This window comes from Misgurnus anguillicaudatus, chromosome 6, assembly GCF_027580225.2.
Source record: "Misgurnus anguillicaudatus chromosome 6, ASM2758022v2, whole genome shotgun sequence".
Lineage (NCBI taxonomy): Eukaryota > Metazoa > Chordata > Actinopteri > Cypriniformes > Cobitidae > Misgurnus > Misgurnus anguillicaudatus.
The window spans coordinates 27,648,936-27,665,474 of NC_073342.2; the positions used below are offsets into that span (position 1 = coordinate 27,648,936).

At 36.3% G+C, this 16,539-nt stretch overlaps 2 protein-coding genes across 2 annotated transcripts; one reads left to right on the top strand and one right to left on the bottom strand.

Annotated features, from left to right (window-relative positions):
* Positions 1 to 2,668: 2,668 nt before the first annotated feature.
* Positions 2,669 to 4,369, bottom strand: LOC129434517 (achaete-scute homolog 1b-like). The gene has a single exon (XM_055193435.2). The coding sequence runs from the start codon at positions 4,011 to 4,013 to the stop codon at positions 3,465 to 3,467; it is 549 nt and encodes a 182-aa protein (XP_055049410.1). The 5' UTR covers positions 4,014 to 4,369; the 3' UTR covers positions 2,669 to 3,464.
* A 4,867-nt stretch (positions 4,370 to 9,236) lies between these two features.
* Positions 9,237 to 13,329, top strand: LOC129433924 (interferon regulatory factor 3). Its single transcript, XM_073868869.1, has 9 exons — positions 9,237 to 9,397; positions 10,408 to 10,567; positions 11,023 to 11,186; positions 11,284 to 11,374; positions 11,551 to 11,602; positions 11,750 to 11,878; positions 11,971 to 12,357; positions 12,445 to 12,560; positions 12,655 to 13,329. Exons 1-9 carry the CDS (start codon positions 9,381 to 9,383, stop codon positions 12,811 to 12,813), a joined length of 1,275 nt encoding a protein of 424 aa, XP_073724970.1. The 5' UTR covers positions 9,237 to 9,380; the 3' UTR covers positions 12,814 to 13,329.
* Positions 13,330 to 16,539: the final 3,210 nt, after the last annotated feature.

The following is a 16,539-nucleotide window of genomic DNA, read 5'->3' on the forward strand; positions in this document are numbered from 1 at the left end:
AAGATGTTTTAGTTAGTGTTCACCTAAAAAAGCCAAGCAAATAGTTTGTCTAGACCAGTGGTCTCCAACATGTTTCCAAAATTTTTATATTTATTTATGACATATTTTTATATTAGCTTGGATTTTTTTATGTATGTTAACATTTTAAACAATGATAAAACATGTCAACAAGTAAAATAAAATTAAAATCAACAAGTAAAAAAAGTTTTGAGACAATATAAAAAAGTAGCCAGATTGTTTTATCCATTGTGGTAGCACAATTTCCCAAAAAGCTTGGAGACCCCTGGTTTAGACCAGTGGTTCTCAAACTGGGGGGCCCTGAGATGTGCCAGGGGGGCCCCAGTTTTATGACATTTGATAAAATACATTAATTTTGCATACATTCTGTGTACTAAAACCTCAGAAAAATAAGGCTACCAACAGCAATACATTTATAACTTAATCTGTTTTGTTTAATTCAAATTTCAAGTTAATAAAGGAACTTGAGAAATATTTTAAAGAAATATTTTATGTCATAAATTTTCTTTGGGGGACCCATGAAGGGATACACAAGGGGGTCCGCATGCCGAAAAAGTTTGAGAACCACTGGTTTAGACTATATCACACTTTTAAATCACACAACTGAAATAAATTGAATATAAAAAACAACATATGAGGGATTACATTCTCAAGAAAACGTCCATTTTTAGCACTTTACAAACAACAATGGCTGGATTCTTATCATACTGGGTTTTGTTTGCAGACACAGGTGCTTTATGATGTGGCTTAAAGCTTTGATTGGATTCATTCATTCATTATTCAATCAATAACTCCCTGATTATTCCTTAAATGAAAGTCATAATAAAACACTGAACAATAAACTGTTTTTAAAACATTTTAACATTGCAGATACATTTTTATACACTTTAATGTATTTGTTTGTTTAAAGGTCAATACATTTATTAGCAGTGCAACGCTCGTAACATGTATTTAGCCCGTCGTGTGTGGCTCGTCATTTCAAAATATGTGTTTGATGCGTCATGTAAACTTATGTGCATCACGTGTCATATCAAAATACGTGTCTGCTGCAGACGCTTTGAAGGGGTTTATGATAAAAGAAATGCTTACGTTTGCCAGATACTCACTTAATCTCGTGTAATCAGAGATTAGTGTTAAGTTAGCATCTTGCGAGTATTTTGTGAACGTGAGCGTCTCTTTTATCATAAATCCTTTCGATATGTGTGCAGCAGGCTTGTATTTTGACAAGACGCATGATGCACATGGTTCACGTGATGCAACAAACACATATTTTGATTTTTGCGCCCCTCGGAAAAAAACTCACCGGCCTCCACTGTTTATTAATATGATAAATGATGATTAAACCAGTATGTTGGGTAATTCAATTAGACTGTGCTAATAATTTTTGAGAAAATTATCCACTTAAAAATGCGGAAATTCTTGATAATAACAACGAAAAAAGAATCAAAAAATACGTGACTATATCACTAAACTTTGTGAGACTGGGTAGATTTTTCACACTTCAGCAACCAATGAGGTGAATTGTGTAACTAAGTTACTGTATTATGGATGCTTTATTTGGATGTATACTGGAAGTTCATCCAAAGGAACTAGGCCTACAATATCTGTCATATCTTGCACTAAAGACATCACATAATTCACGCTGCTCGCATCCATTATGTTATTTATTTATTAACATTAACCACCGTGGCATCATTTTGGACCCCATGAAGGTCAATAAAGACAAACTATATTCCAGACATTCAACAATAGCCCACCAGTAGGTGATTAATGCCGAGTATACTTTTTCTTTCACCGCTCTAGATATAGCCCGATCCATAAAGAGATGAATAATTGGTGTCATAAATCACCCGCTTAATTTTTGAAACTCCAACTGAGAGAGTTCATCATCGAGCCAATGGGGTGGAGCAGCTGCGCATCACAAACACAGGCACGTGGCTCACACCTGCTTAAAAAAATAAGACTTTTTATGCATTGAGATTCGAATACTTGGGTGATAAGATACCTGTTGAAAAACATAAATAATCTTTTTAGGGGAGGAGGACCTTAACCTTCGTTGCGCAAAGAGTTCATCTTTATCTCGACGTTTACGACCGGAGTTTGGGCTTTGGTTATTGTCCAAAGTGGAGGCCGGCCCCCTCTGCTAAGTGATCATTAAATGGGGGCCCTCGGTTTTTATTGTCCCCGTTTAAAATGCGAAAGCCTGCAGGTGAAATTTAAAGTCATTATTTCAATTATTAGCAATAGGCGGTCCCATAATGCATATAGCAACACATAAAAGCCCCTACAATGGGTTGCACAATAGAGAGAGGACTTCTTTGATTGGGTTTTGACAGGGCTGAAAAACACAGTTGGGGTTACACAATAAAAATGGCTTCATTTAGATGGATCACCATTGGATAATACAAATTTTGACCCATCTTTGTTATTGCAAATTGACCCAGCTCTGTTTCAAATACTCCTATTGCTTTATTAGAAAGAATTGTAATAGCACATGTCTTTGTAAGGGGACAAAAAGTTTTTTTTGTGCAATTCATCTGAACGATAATAAACCATCAAGATTGTTTTATCACCTGTCAAGCGGTAAAGCCTATTATTCCTTCTCTGTCGTTAGTTTATAACTAGTTAAAAACAGAAACACTCGTGTATGTGTGTGTATAAATAGAGCAAATTTATTTATAAAAAACATTTTTTCACAAAATATATTTGTTAACATCATTTATATACACTTAGGCTACTAGAAATGGACAAGTGCATTAAAATCTGCCATCAATAGTTTCACAGGAAGACCTACAGAAATCTAAACAATATCATTTTGATAAATACAGACAGATCAAATGTTCTCCAGTGTTAAAACAACTTTGATCTAAACAGTTATTGTTACAATAAACTAGCTGCGTTCATTGTCACAAAGAGGCAGTTGACATTTCGTTGCGCTCCGCTTACAAAAATATATCTTCATCTTCAATAATACAAAACTTATCATACAAATTTCAGTCTTTAAGCAGACCTGGTAGTTGGTTGTAGGAAATCATCAATAATCCGATTAGCTTGACATTCTTGGAATTGACAAGGGAAGTTTGTTTCATAAAAACAACATAAAGGACATCATCAAGCAACAGCATCGGTTGCCCCAAACATCTAATACCCACAATTGCACTTATGGAGTCCATCCAGCACAGCTCAAACTGGATTACAGGTTTCGGAGATTATTTGGAAAACTGTGCAGTGTTGGAATCCTGGTGTCCCCTTTGGACTCAGTTGCAAAGTCATTTTGGAGCAACTTAAGTGCTTTGATCAAGCACACCACTGTAGGTGCCCACTGGGGTTCGAACCCCAATAACCGGTGAGCCAAAGCACCCCAAACTGCTGCCTGCCTAGCCAACAGAGCAGCATTTGTATAGTTCCTACAAAAGAGTCCAAATGATGGAGTTGATGAAGTCTCATCAGTACCGATCAAACCATGTGGTGAAGTCCAGCAGCTCTTGGTCTTCAGAGCTTAGATGCTCGTAACTCCCATCATCTGAGGAGTAGGAGGAATGAGGTGACTCCGGGTCGGCGGAATATGCGTTGGAGAGCGTCGGTGACGGAACGCCGCATTGAAACGCGGCCGAGATCGCGTCGTGCTCGTCGAGCAGCTGCTGTAACGCGCGTATGTACTCCACCGCGGACCTCAGCGTTTCCACTTTGCTCATTTTCTTATTGGACGCGCCGTTCGGGACGTGCTGACGCAGCGTCTGGAACCCCATGTTGACCTGCTTGACGCGGTTCCTCTCGCGCTCGTTGCGTCGCGCCACCGCCACGGGCTGCTGCTGCGGGATGCTGTATCCCAACCCGTTAAACGTGAGCCTCCGTTTGCAACGCAAAAGCTCCGGCGAGCTCGAGCGCTGTCTTTTCAGCACCTTGGACTTCGCGTCTGCGCTCGAGAGCGCGCACTCTTGCAAGTCGACTGTGTTTCCGAAAGCGCATTCGCTTTGCGTCAACTGCGTATTCATTTTCGAGGTGAACCTTTTGTAAAGTTGCGCAACTTGTCACGCGAGGACAAATAAACTGGCAACGCGCGACTCTCGTGTCCTTCGCGTGGACTATCGGTCCGAGTCCTGCTGCCCCTCGGATCGGTGGTCGATCTGATACAAACTTTGGCAGACCTCGGCCTTTTCAACACGCGTTCCACACCCCGCCTCCTTTGAAGACGAACGCTTCCAGCCCGAGACTCCGCCCCCGCGGGGTGATGTTCCGCGAGCCGGGCGCGTGGCTCCGCGAGCTCAATAAACAATCGGACGCTTTCACCGCGCCAGCACGCGCTTGTGCGCTCATTTGCATCCCAATATCTGCCGTCTGAAAGCCTATTGGTGGATTCCAGCGCTTTACAACGCGAATGAGAGAAGCAAAAAATGTGGATGAATTTGAATGCAACAATGATGCTTTGCAAGAGTCCAGTTTAAATTCGACTTGTCTTTTACGCACCCTTCTCATTTCGTAGCTACTGCTAAATCCAATGTTAACATAAAGATTTAAATCATGTTACTGCTACAGTATGTTTTCCAAACAAATGGGTAATATTTATACAAATGCAAAGACCCCAATGTTCTTTATATTTGTCAAATTATTATTTACATAATTATTTACGTACATATTTATTTTTTATTAATATGATAAAAGTCTTAAACTTTCTTAAACAGAGAGCAAAACATTGTTCGTCATAACTTTATTTATTTTTAGACGTTTTTAAGTTTCACATATATTCAAATCATTAAAAGTGATACAGTATATAACATTAATTTCAGTAACATTTAACTAAAGCTCATATAAATATAGATGTTAAATGTAAAAACAACTAAGTTAAGATTTTGACACGATTACAAGCTAATGTATGCCTCTGTGCACCTGTGGTATTTAAGACAGCACCCCTTTAACACAAAAGACATTGAGGGAGGCATATTTAAGTGATTTCATAGCAACCACAGAGTCCTTCAGAAAGACCCCACTGGCTCAAAATTGTACTGCACTAGCAATTAGTAAATAAATGTCATTTATTTTTTATCAATTTCTATCAATTAACCTGAAAGTTAATATGCTATTTAAAATAAATGCATGCCTAATAGGAACATATTACAGCATGGGATAAATTAAAGTTTCAACTTTTAAAGTCAATGTTTTATTCTGTAGTTCCCGTGTCGGCTAGTTTGGTACTGGAGCAGGTGCAGTGGTAATAGCTGCAGCTATCGAGTGCCCTCTGCTGGTCAATAGTGGCATTGCATGCACAATATGTCAATTAGGCCTATATTAAATTAAAACAAACAATACGTTTAAAATACTTTGAATTACGTTGTAATATTATAAGATGCAATAACATAAGTCATCAAATACCATGGTATTCAACTGATAATACTGATATGGGTTATTGCATTGATCTTCAGTAAAACACAGACTACAACGCTCAGGGGTGGTTTCCTGGACAGGGATTGGCTTAAGCCAGGACTAGGCCTTAGTTTAATTAGAACATTACTTGTGTGCATTTTGAGGCAAATCAAAGGGCACTAATGTATTTTAAGATATGCCACTGCAAGTTGTTTTCCGTTTGGACAGCTCTTACATTTATTTTATAGGACTAGTCTAATCCCTGTCCGAGAAACCGCCCCAGACATCTTTTAGCCTGAAATCATCTGAAACAATTCCTTAAAATTAACATGTAGATCAAGATTATAAATAGGCTAGTACGCCACCTGACCTAACCTTTAGAAAATTTGTCCCACAATCCCAAAAAATTCCTCCAGTATTGTTACTATTTATTATTAATGGGGTACAGTTAAAAGGATAGTTCACCCAAAAATGAAAATTCTTGACTTCCATGGGAAAACAAATATTATGGAAGTATTGTGATAAATGATGAAGAAGATACTTTAATAAATGATGGCAAGCACACAATTGACGGTACCCATTACATTTCATCTTATTTGTTTTTCCTACTATTGGAAGTCAATGGTTACAATCAGCTGTGTGCTTACCATTAGTGATGGAAGAAACGAAGCTTTTCGAAGCTTTGAATCAATTTGCTTCGTAAATTAATTCAGTTTTTCGAAGCGTTCGAAAAACCATACACGCTGGCGACACCTGCTGGTCAAAATAGTGTAAAAGTAGCAAGGTCTGTCCAAACATTTGACACTTTTTACAAAATTATAGCAAGATTGTTCTAAAAATATGTTTTTAAGAAACATTAATTATTTAATTTAATTAAGACATAATTAAAAGTGTATTCTGTGTTTTTTTTTAGTTTTATTTATGGCAAACAAATCATTAAAACGAACTACCTTTTTAATTATGCACATTTTTGTAATTAAATCTGCCTATAAACAAAAAGTAGACAAAATGTTAGTGTTATTAGTCAAAATGATGAATGTTTTATGAACTTTTACAATAAAACTGAACCGAGTTCACCTACACTGGTCATTTGCGATCAACTCCCCCTAGTGGTGAATCGTTGGATTTTCGAAACAGTTTTGACGTAATGAAGCCTCGTTTGCTAAAATCACGTGACTTTGGCCAAGCACTATAATGTTATTTTCAAATGCCCGATGTCCAATTAACACCATACTTTGTTTTGTATAAAACTGTATAATGTTGCTCTGTTTTATATTCTTCTACTCAATAATAAAAAAAAAAAAAAACGTGACTTTGGCCAGTTTGAAACAAGCTCCGAACCAATGATTCGAAACAAAAGATTCGTAAATGTTTCGAAGCCTCATGAAGCATGCTTCGAAATCGCCCATCACTACATTCCATCATTTATCAAAATATTTTCTTTTGTGTTCATCAGAAAAAAGTAATTCATACTGTCAACACGAGGATGTGAAAATGATGACAATTTTTTTAATTTTGGGTGAACTGTCCCTTTAAACCAGAGGTGCCCAAAGTTGCCATGCAATGATCTTTCATTTGGCCCGTCATGCCATGTGAGATAAGGACAAATGATAAACGTATTTGACGCAGATTTTCATATTTCTAATTCAACATTTTCTAAAATGTAATTTTAATTTTTTAATTTTTGTTTTATTTGTACATTACAAAAATGTAAATTGAAATTAAATGCAAGGAATTAAAGTGAATAAAAAGTTTTTTAATGTACATGCATACTTGAAGGTGTATAGCATGCATCACGAAACTCAATGAACTCGGATACTATTAGGCTAATAATGGAGAGATCCAGGCAGTGACACACAGAGAAAAATAAATTTTAAAATGATTGGCAAAATGATTTCTTTTTTACAACACTTACCTCTGAAAATAAAAGTGCATTAGTTATGCATATACAGAGTAATGTTTGCTTATTATTTTTTAAATATTAGAAAATTATAAATGAGGAGAATCAGGGCAACTTTAATTTTAATATAACCAAGCAACATTTACTTTCGGCCCACATTTTTGATTTATGGCCCTTGGTAGGAAAAGTTTGGGCACCCCTGCTTTAAACTATTCCTTATAATTTAACATTATTGTCACAAGAGGGCAGTAAAGGACAAGATAAAACTGGCTATTTGTAGTAGTATTACATGCTTTGATTCATGCTTTAATTTGAATCTCCTGTACCTGACATAAAATTATTTAAGTTGCAATATATAAGTAAGTTGCAGTAAATCTCTGCATAAAAATGGGAGGAAGTGTTGGGCACAAGAATTTCTCTGATATATTCAGCTGCAGTGAAAGGTATTAAAATAGGTTTTCATTTCTGTGCAGACACTGAAACTTTCTATTAGTCGTGAAATAGCAAGAAAAGGGGATATGAAAAAGGCCGATTTAAGAGTAACGGAATTTGGTCATCAACCTCGCATGGGAGAAAAGCTCTTCCTAAGAATTTGTGTGGAGAAGTGCACCCATCAGAGACAGAGATTCATTTCCTTATTACCCTCCTAAATAGCAAACACATGCACATCTAGACATGCACTATTTATTGGATTTTATGATCATCATCATCGTACTGGCATATTTCATGACCACAACAGTCCGAAATGGCTTACTATTGTGAATTGTGCAAATATTGGCAACTTGATCACTTGATTTATTGATAAAACAAAACTGAAACTATATTGCTCAATACAGGAATATGAATGTGTTAACGCTTCTACCTTATTTACCTTCCATTATTAACCAAAGGGTTGTTAAAAATGCTTGAGACAATAACATAGAGATAAAGGTAGTGAGCCAAGCCCTAACCTCTTTTGGCATGCACAATTAAATGGCCTCATGCCATAATCATTAACACACAGATGGGTTTTGTCATCATCATAACTAGATGATAATAGAGGAATTATACACTATTTCCATCACAGGGGCTTTCCCATGAGGCAACATGTCAACAATAAAGTGTGAATCTGTCATTTCAAATCCAAGTTTTATAAGACTGCTGTATATTTTGCCCTCAATGTACTCTATAAGACAACTAAGGCGAAAGTATGAGCAACAATAGATAACAATACCGCAACAAACTTTTCAAAAGCATTTCACACAAAGAAGTCCAATCTGACAAGATCAATGTTTTCCAATGGCTTCCGAATTAAAATGACAATGAAAACTAATCAGATAAGATAGGATTCTGTGTTAGGATGTATATATAGCATTAAATGCCTAAAGGTACATGCAAAACAGCTAGGAAATGAAAAGTAAGCTTGGAGAAAACACCCTAGCATTATTTGTTTGCATGTGCATTCATAAAAAAGGTTCTGTGGATGCTAAAGGTTCTTTATGGAGCCTGAGAAATAACATTGAACCTTTATGTTTAGTTGCTTTATAATGCGTTAACGTTTGACTGTCTAAGCACATTTAAGCAAATCTAAGTAAAGTTAGCCTATTGTTCCGTAATAGTTACATAGTGATGTTTCATCATGACTAAAATAATAAACAGGGTAAACCACACAGAAACGAGTATAACTGGCTGCCAGGTGTAGTAGGCCGATTCCGAGATTTCTTCTGTGAAACTTATCTTAGAAAACCTTTTTCCACACCGGAAATAAAATTATGCAATACGTCGAATAAGTGCAGCGTCACATATTATGGGTTTCATTGTTGAAAAAACAAGGCGTGTAGGGCTTTGCGCAGACCCATTGTTGTTTGGCATCGAAGTACCGCGAGAGTGATTCAAAATCACAGCTCTCGCGGTGCCCTGACGTCATACTCCGTGCGATCTGCGCAACGATTCGAAGTCGGGTACGCCTACAGATTCTGTCACGCGTAAAGGGGATGTCCCGGTATGGTGGATATAAAAGGCAAAATACACTTTAAACCCACTGCAAACAATCTTGGGTAGTACTCAAGTTCAGACGCACTTGGTAGTTATCAACAATCTTGGTAGTAATCAACTTGCAGTCATGTCGGCAATGCGGAGGTAAGATTTCAAATACGAATTTATTACGTAATCACATGACGCTTTTTTTCCTATAACCGAAATAAACGAAGTTGTATTCTGTATTGATACCGCACTGAAATCAAATAGACATTAAAAAGACCGAAGAATGCAAATGAATGTGGAGGCGATTTAAGAACGCGTCCTGTAAACGCGTCCTTGGCGTCATCGGCGCGTCCAGTCAGCGGTGTTGGCATCAGATGAAAAACGCTTAAAAGATATTTTGAAAAATATGATTAAATGTTGTTGCAAAAATTGTTAAATAATGTGTGTGCTTGCATTGGTCTTACTGTTTGTGTGCTTGTAAGCTGGTCTGAGCTGGTTTACTCTGAATTGAGCTGATCATCTCAGCCTGGAAAACCTAGCTGGTCTTCCAGCCTAACCAAATAAACAAAACAATAAGTTAAGACTTTCTAGGACTTAGTAAGGGCTAATCAGTCTTATTATTTGGATTTAAATTAGACCAGACTTCCTTTTTATGTAATATACTTAAAAGAGTTATGATCAAGGAAAAAATACATGACTTAATAAGTTTATGCAACCAGCTTGACCTGGCAAAGAAGTGTCCAAAACCAGCTTGCTAAACCAGCATAACCACTAAAAACAGGGTGTGAGACCAGCTAAAACTAGCTGATCAGAAGGATAGTAGTATACACCTATAATACATTTATAATATTGTCCCTATGCAAAATACTTCAGTATACTATAGTAAAACTCCCAAATACTATAGTGGTTTTGAATCTTACCATAATAAATATTTACTAAAGTTAATACTACAGAATACCATATAAGTGTTCACTATAGTATTAACAAAATGTAGTACTTACTTATAATAATATACTATTTACTATAGTAAATATTATAAACTACAATATACTATGGTATTTATTTCATGTTGAATAATATACATACTGTAGCCTGGAAGATTAGAAAAAAAAACAAAAGGGGTATGTGGCATATAATGATGTCTGATTTTGTATTATTTTTAACAGCAGTGCCGTGGGTAAACCTCACTTCGGCCCATGGCTTATAGATCAGGTGATAAGCCGCCAATATGATGGATTGTACATGATCGACAATGATACTTTTCGGATACCCTGGAAACACAATGGACGAAAAAACCTAGAGGATGAGGACGTCAAAATATTTAAGGTAGCGCATTGCATCACCATCGCATTGGCAACCTTTCATTTCAGCATTAATGATTTTGCAACACGAAACACCAAAGATTATGCCCTGAAGACAAATTTCATTTTTGAACTACTATTATTATAATCATCACCACTAGGGGTGCTATGACCAAACTATGCATTATTAAGAATGAGTTATCTGCGATCAAACCCATAATCTTGGCATTGCAAGCATCATACTTTACCAATTTTATACACAGCTGTGTAAATTTTTTTATTAATTATTTACATTACTGTATATGAAGAGTTTGGTTCCAAAACGAGATAACTCCGTTTTTAAATTTCTCGTCAAAACATGTTTATTATTATGTTATGCTGTTTTATAGTGCTACTTAGCTATATATTTTTTTAGTTATGAAGGCTTAAATCAAACAAAACAACGAGTTAGTCTTACTAATGTCTTTCGATGTGTTACAGGAATGGGCTGTAGTCAGTGGTAAAATCCAGGAGTACCCTCACGACAAAGCAAAATGGAAGACGAATTTCCGTTGTGCACTTAATAGCCTGAAAAACCTCCAGATTGTACATGACAACTCCAAAGACCAGGATGATCCTCACAAAATTGTCCGCATCATACGTACTCAGAGTGAGTTCATCCCTCTTTAAAACTTATTCATTACAATAATAAAAAAGCATTTAAATCAACGAGCGCCATTTGAAAATCAAATCGATTTTATTTCAGAATCACCAAGTGACCCAGAACGTCGAGCCGAATGTGCCATTCATTGAACAGATGTACAATACAACCGACATGTCTCAAGATATGGAGGTAACTTTTGAACGTATAAATCAATAGATACATACACAGTAAACAAGAAACTTTGTCAAATGTTAAGCATGATTTAAATCAGAGTTTCTTTGTCTGTTGATGTTTGATCTCTTGCCTATTGGCTACATACAATATTATTTCAGGTTAATAGATTTCTTGTCATATTTCTCAAACAGCAAGAATTGCTCCACCAGATGGATACTATAGATCTGAATCCACAATATACAGGTAAAAGATTTACTCACAACAAGTGATGTTTGCTAAGGCCAGCATTTCATTACTATTGCTATTGCTTATATGTATTGTTATACTTCTACTACTCACTCACATTGTTTGCCATTGAGACTAAAATTATGATACCCTTTAATCATGCAGAGCACCAAGCATGGGAGACCTCCCAACAAAACATACAGACCGGCATGAGCTACAACGGATCCCCCGACTCAGGTGTGCAGGACCTTTGGAATAACACGCCACCCCCTGTTCAGCAACCACAACCTATAGGTAAACCCCCCCAAAAAAACGATTTATCTCTAGCAAATTCCATCACTGCATAATATTGCAACTCACAATTTTTTTTTTTATGTTGTATCAAGAGAGCCCCACCATCTCTGCCATCAATGACCTGGAGATCACCATCAGCTACAGAAAAACAGAGGTTTTTAAAACCTTCCTGAATTCACCATTGGTACACTTTCACTACCAGTGTGACCCCTCCGAGCTGAACGGATGGCCCATATGCTTCCCGTCCACCGAGAATCTGGTCGACCGCGTACAGATCAAATACACTAAAAAAATCCTAGACAGCATTGAGAGAGGCCTGCAACTGGAAATCACACCGAACGGCGTTTACGGCTTCCGTCAGGACAGATGTAAAGTCTTCGTCAGCACCAGCGATCCCTCAGAGATCCAAAACCCAGAACCCAGGAAACTACACCAGAACTTCAAAGAGGAACTGTTCAGCTTTGAGAAGTACTTGAGAGGTAAGAAATATAAAAAGATGCTGGCCGCGTCTTGTTTTTATTGCAATATACATTTCCCAGCACGCCAACATTTCTACTTTATTTCAGATCTAAAGGATTTCGCAGAAAATAAACGAGGATCTCCAGATTACACCATCTACCTGTGCTTCGGGGAGAAACTGCCTGATGAGAAACCACTGAATAAGAAACTTATCATTGTCAAAGTAAATATATCACCTAATGCACGTTCTCTAAATGCTTGAATTTTTCTGATCATGTTCGTGCGCTTTAACTTTTCCTATTTTTTACCCCGCACAGGTTGTACCGCTGATATGCCGTGAACTTCACACGAGGGCTCAAAACAATGGAGCGTCATCTCTTCTGAACGAAAATGTTAGCTTGCAAATATCTCATAACAGCCTTTTTGACCTTATAAATTCTTTGGGTCTGCCTTCGGTGGATTGGAATGCAGCCTAAAACTTGACAATGTTTTTTTTTAGAAATATGCAGGGGTGTAACCCCCCTACCCATATTTATTCAGTAATTCATGAAAACATGTACAGTTGACACTTCAGCCACACATCTTTGTATATATGCATGTATAGTATATAGTATAGTATAGTATAGTGTATTGCACTTCTAACAAAATAAAAAGTTAGAGCACTTATCAGCAGAAATTTCCATGGGGCTTTTTTAGGTGATTGTTTAGTCTTTCTGGTCTTGTAGTAGGCCTGAATTTATGTGAGAAAAGGCCCCGGTCTTTCTGATATTTTTTTTAAATCTTACTGAAACTGTATTTTTCAAATGAGCACAAACTTTGTCTTTGGCAATATCTTCTATTTTTATATAATTTATATCTTCTTGTGAAGAGTCTTGCACACATCGTCCCAAAGAGACGAATATTTGCATTGCTTATTAAAGTGTATTGCTTCTTTGCACATGTTGTAAGTTTGGTGTCATATTACCAAATAAATTAATCACTATTTAAATCCAGTAATAGACTTGTGTTTTTTTCATTGGCTGATGCAGAAACCAACATTAAAACAGCTTATTGTTAATATTTGAAAGTAATGAAGTAAACTCGCCAAGTTATTAAAGATGCATTCTGTAACTTGTAGTAGGATCTCTTGACAGAAATGCAATGTAATATACATAACTATAATAACAATGGGGTATAAAATGAACTGTATTGTTTTAATTACCTTAGAATGAACTGTTTTTATCTACATACACCGCGGGTCCCTTTACATGGAAGTCGCCATTTCGTGCCGTCGTGTTTTTACAGTTTTTCCATAATGAAATGGCTTACTGTTGTGCATTTTTGTCGATTCTTTTGCAAATATTTGTAACTTGATCACTTAATTTATTCATAAACGAAAAAACGGAAACTATATCGATACAGGAATATGAATGTGATAACGTTTCTACCTTAAAGGTGCAGTGTGTCATTTTTAGAAAAATCTCTTTACAGAAATGCAAAATAATATACAAAACTATATTATTAGGGGTGTATAAAGACCTTTCTTTATAAACCGTTATATTTTTATTACCTTAGAATGAACTGTTTTTATCTACATACACGGAGGGTCCCCTTACATGGAAGTCGCTATTTTGTGCCGCCATGAAGGCCTTCACAGACAAACTTTTTTTTTACTAAGTTGTCTCCGACGATGACATGTTTGTTCCGTGGCGGCTAATGTAGCTTCTCTATGCGTTTCAAAAGTGAGGGGTGAGCAGTGGACTAAGCCGTTGATTGCAATGTGCAACCTCACCACTAGATGCTGCAAAAATGTACACACTGCACCTTTAATTACCTTTCAATATTAACCAAAGGGTTGTTAAAAACACTTCAGACAATAACAGAGATAAAGGTATTGAGCCAAGCCCTAACCTCTTTTGGCGTGTACAATTAAATGGCTTCATGCCATAATCATTAACATACAGATGGGGTTTGTCATCATAATAACTAGAGGAATTATACACTATTCCCTTCACAGGGGCTTTCCCATGAAGCAACATGTCGACAATAAAGTGTGAATCTGTCATTTCAAATCCAAGTTTTATGACTGCTGTATATTGGGCCCTCAATGTACTCTATAAGACGACTAAGCCGAAAGTATGAGCAACAATAGATAACAATACCGCAACAAACTTTTCAAAAGCATTTCACACAAAGAAGTTCATTAGGAATAAGTGATATAAACAAAAGATATACAGTCTGAAATGACAGATACATTATAGTGAAACAGGTGTATAGTCTAATATGATGAACTCACATTTGGTTACTCTGTTAGGGGAACTGATTTTATACACTAAAAATAATCTTGGAACTATAAAACATACAGAAACTTTCTATCCTAATTCCAATCTGACAAGATCAATGTTTTCTAAAGGCTTCCGAATTAAAATGGAAATGAAACTAATCAGATAAGATAGGATTCAGGATGTTTATATAGCATTAAATGCCTAAAGGTACATGCAAAACAGCTAGGAAAGGAAAAGTAAGCTTGGAGAAAACACCTAGCTTCATTTGTTTGCATATGCATTCCTAAAAATGAAGGTTTTGTGGATGGTAAAGGTTCTTTATGGAGCATGAGAAAGAACTTTGAACCTTTATGTTTAAGATTTGCTTTGATTATTGTTATATAATGCAATAATATTTGATTGTCGAAGCACATTTAAAACAAATCTAAGTAAGGTTAGCTTACTGTTCGATAATGCTTACATAGTGCAGTTTAGTTTAAGGTGACCAGATTTTTTAAATGAAAACCGGGCAAATTTTCTAGTTAAATGGTTAAAATATCATTAAAATCTCATTTGTTGTTATCTATGAATTAAAAAATGGGGACAATTTTTTTTTTTAAGTTTTCTTTGTTTATTGTTGTGGGTTCACTGCAAAAAATGACTTTCTTCTTACTTAATAGTATTTTTGCTTATTTTCAGTACAAATATCTAAAAAATCTTAAAAAAAGATGCATTTTCTTGATAAGCAAAATCCCCTAAGAAAAAAATTTGAGACAAAAAAATAAATTTAAGTGAATTTGTGCTTAAAACATGCAAAAAATATTTTTCTTGAATTAAGTAGTGTTAGATTTTTTTTGCTTGTTATAAGCACAAATTTTATATTTTGGTCTGAAAATCAGAATTATATTCCTAGGTCATTTTGCCCATCAAGAAAATGCATCTTGAGAATTCTTTTGTATTTGTACTGAAAACAAGAGAAAACTACCAATAAGAAAGTCATTTTTTGCAGTGTTTCTAATTCAATTAATTGAACAATTTCTGTAGCCTAAAAATCAATTTTCTCCCGTTTTTTACACAATAGACATACCCCATCAAAAATGACTTCTAATGTACTACTTCAGCTGATTTCATAACATTGTAAACGTGAAGAACAGAAGGAATAATGCAAAATGTAAACATATTTAGCCTACACAAAACAAATGCTCCGTAACATACTGTGATCAGTTCACTTCGTTGGTTTATTATTTTAATTTAACATGAGTAGTTAGTACCTTAATAAGCCCCCATAACTTTAACTGTTTTCATATCTTATGATAACTTGACTGATGATAATGATGCTTTCTCATGTGTCTCGTTGTAAATTATTCATTGCTAAATCAATGGCGTGCGCAAGTAATAAGTAGCTCGCGGCCCCCTCTGCTGGTTAAAATAATCATTACATGATTCCTACGGTCTGGTACTACAAACGCTATGTTGATCGGGTTTTTCCAGTGTATTTGCTGGTTGTTTTGGACATGCTGTAAAACGGGGACATTTCCGGGGACAGCTTTAGTCGGGGACAAAACACCAAAAAACGGGACTGTCCCCGGAAAACGGGGACGTCTGGTCACCTTAGTTTAGTTTCATAATGACTAAAATAATAAACAGGGTAAGATAAACCACACAGAAACGGGTATAACCAGGTGTAGTATTTGGAGATTTCTTCTGGGAAATTTACATTAGCGAACTTTTTCCCCACACCGGAAATAATATGATGCAATACGTCGAATACGTCACGTTTATTATGTCTGGCTATCATTGTAAAAAAAAAAAAAAGGCGTGTAGCACTTCACGCGGCGCTGCGCATTCACACTGGCGTTTGTAATCAGAGTGCCGCGAGAGCAATTCGAAGTCACAGCTCTCGCGGTATCTTGACGTCATATCCCGATCGATCTGCGCAGCGCCTCATGAAGTCGAGTA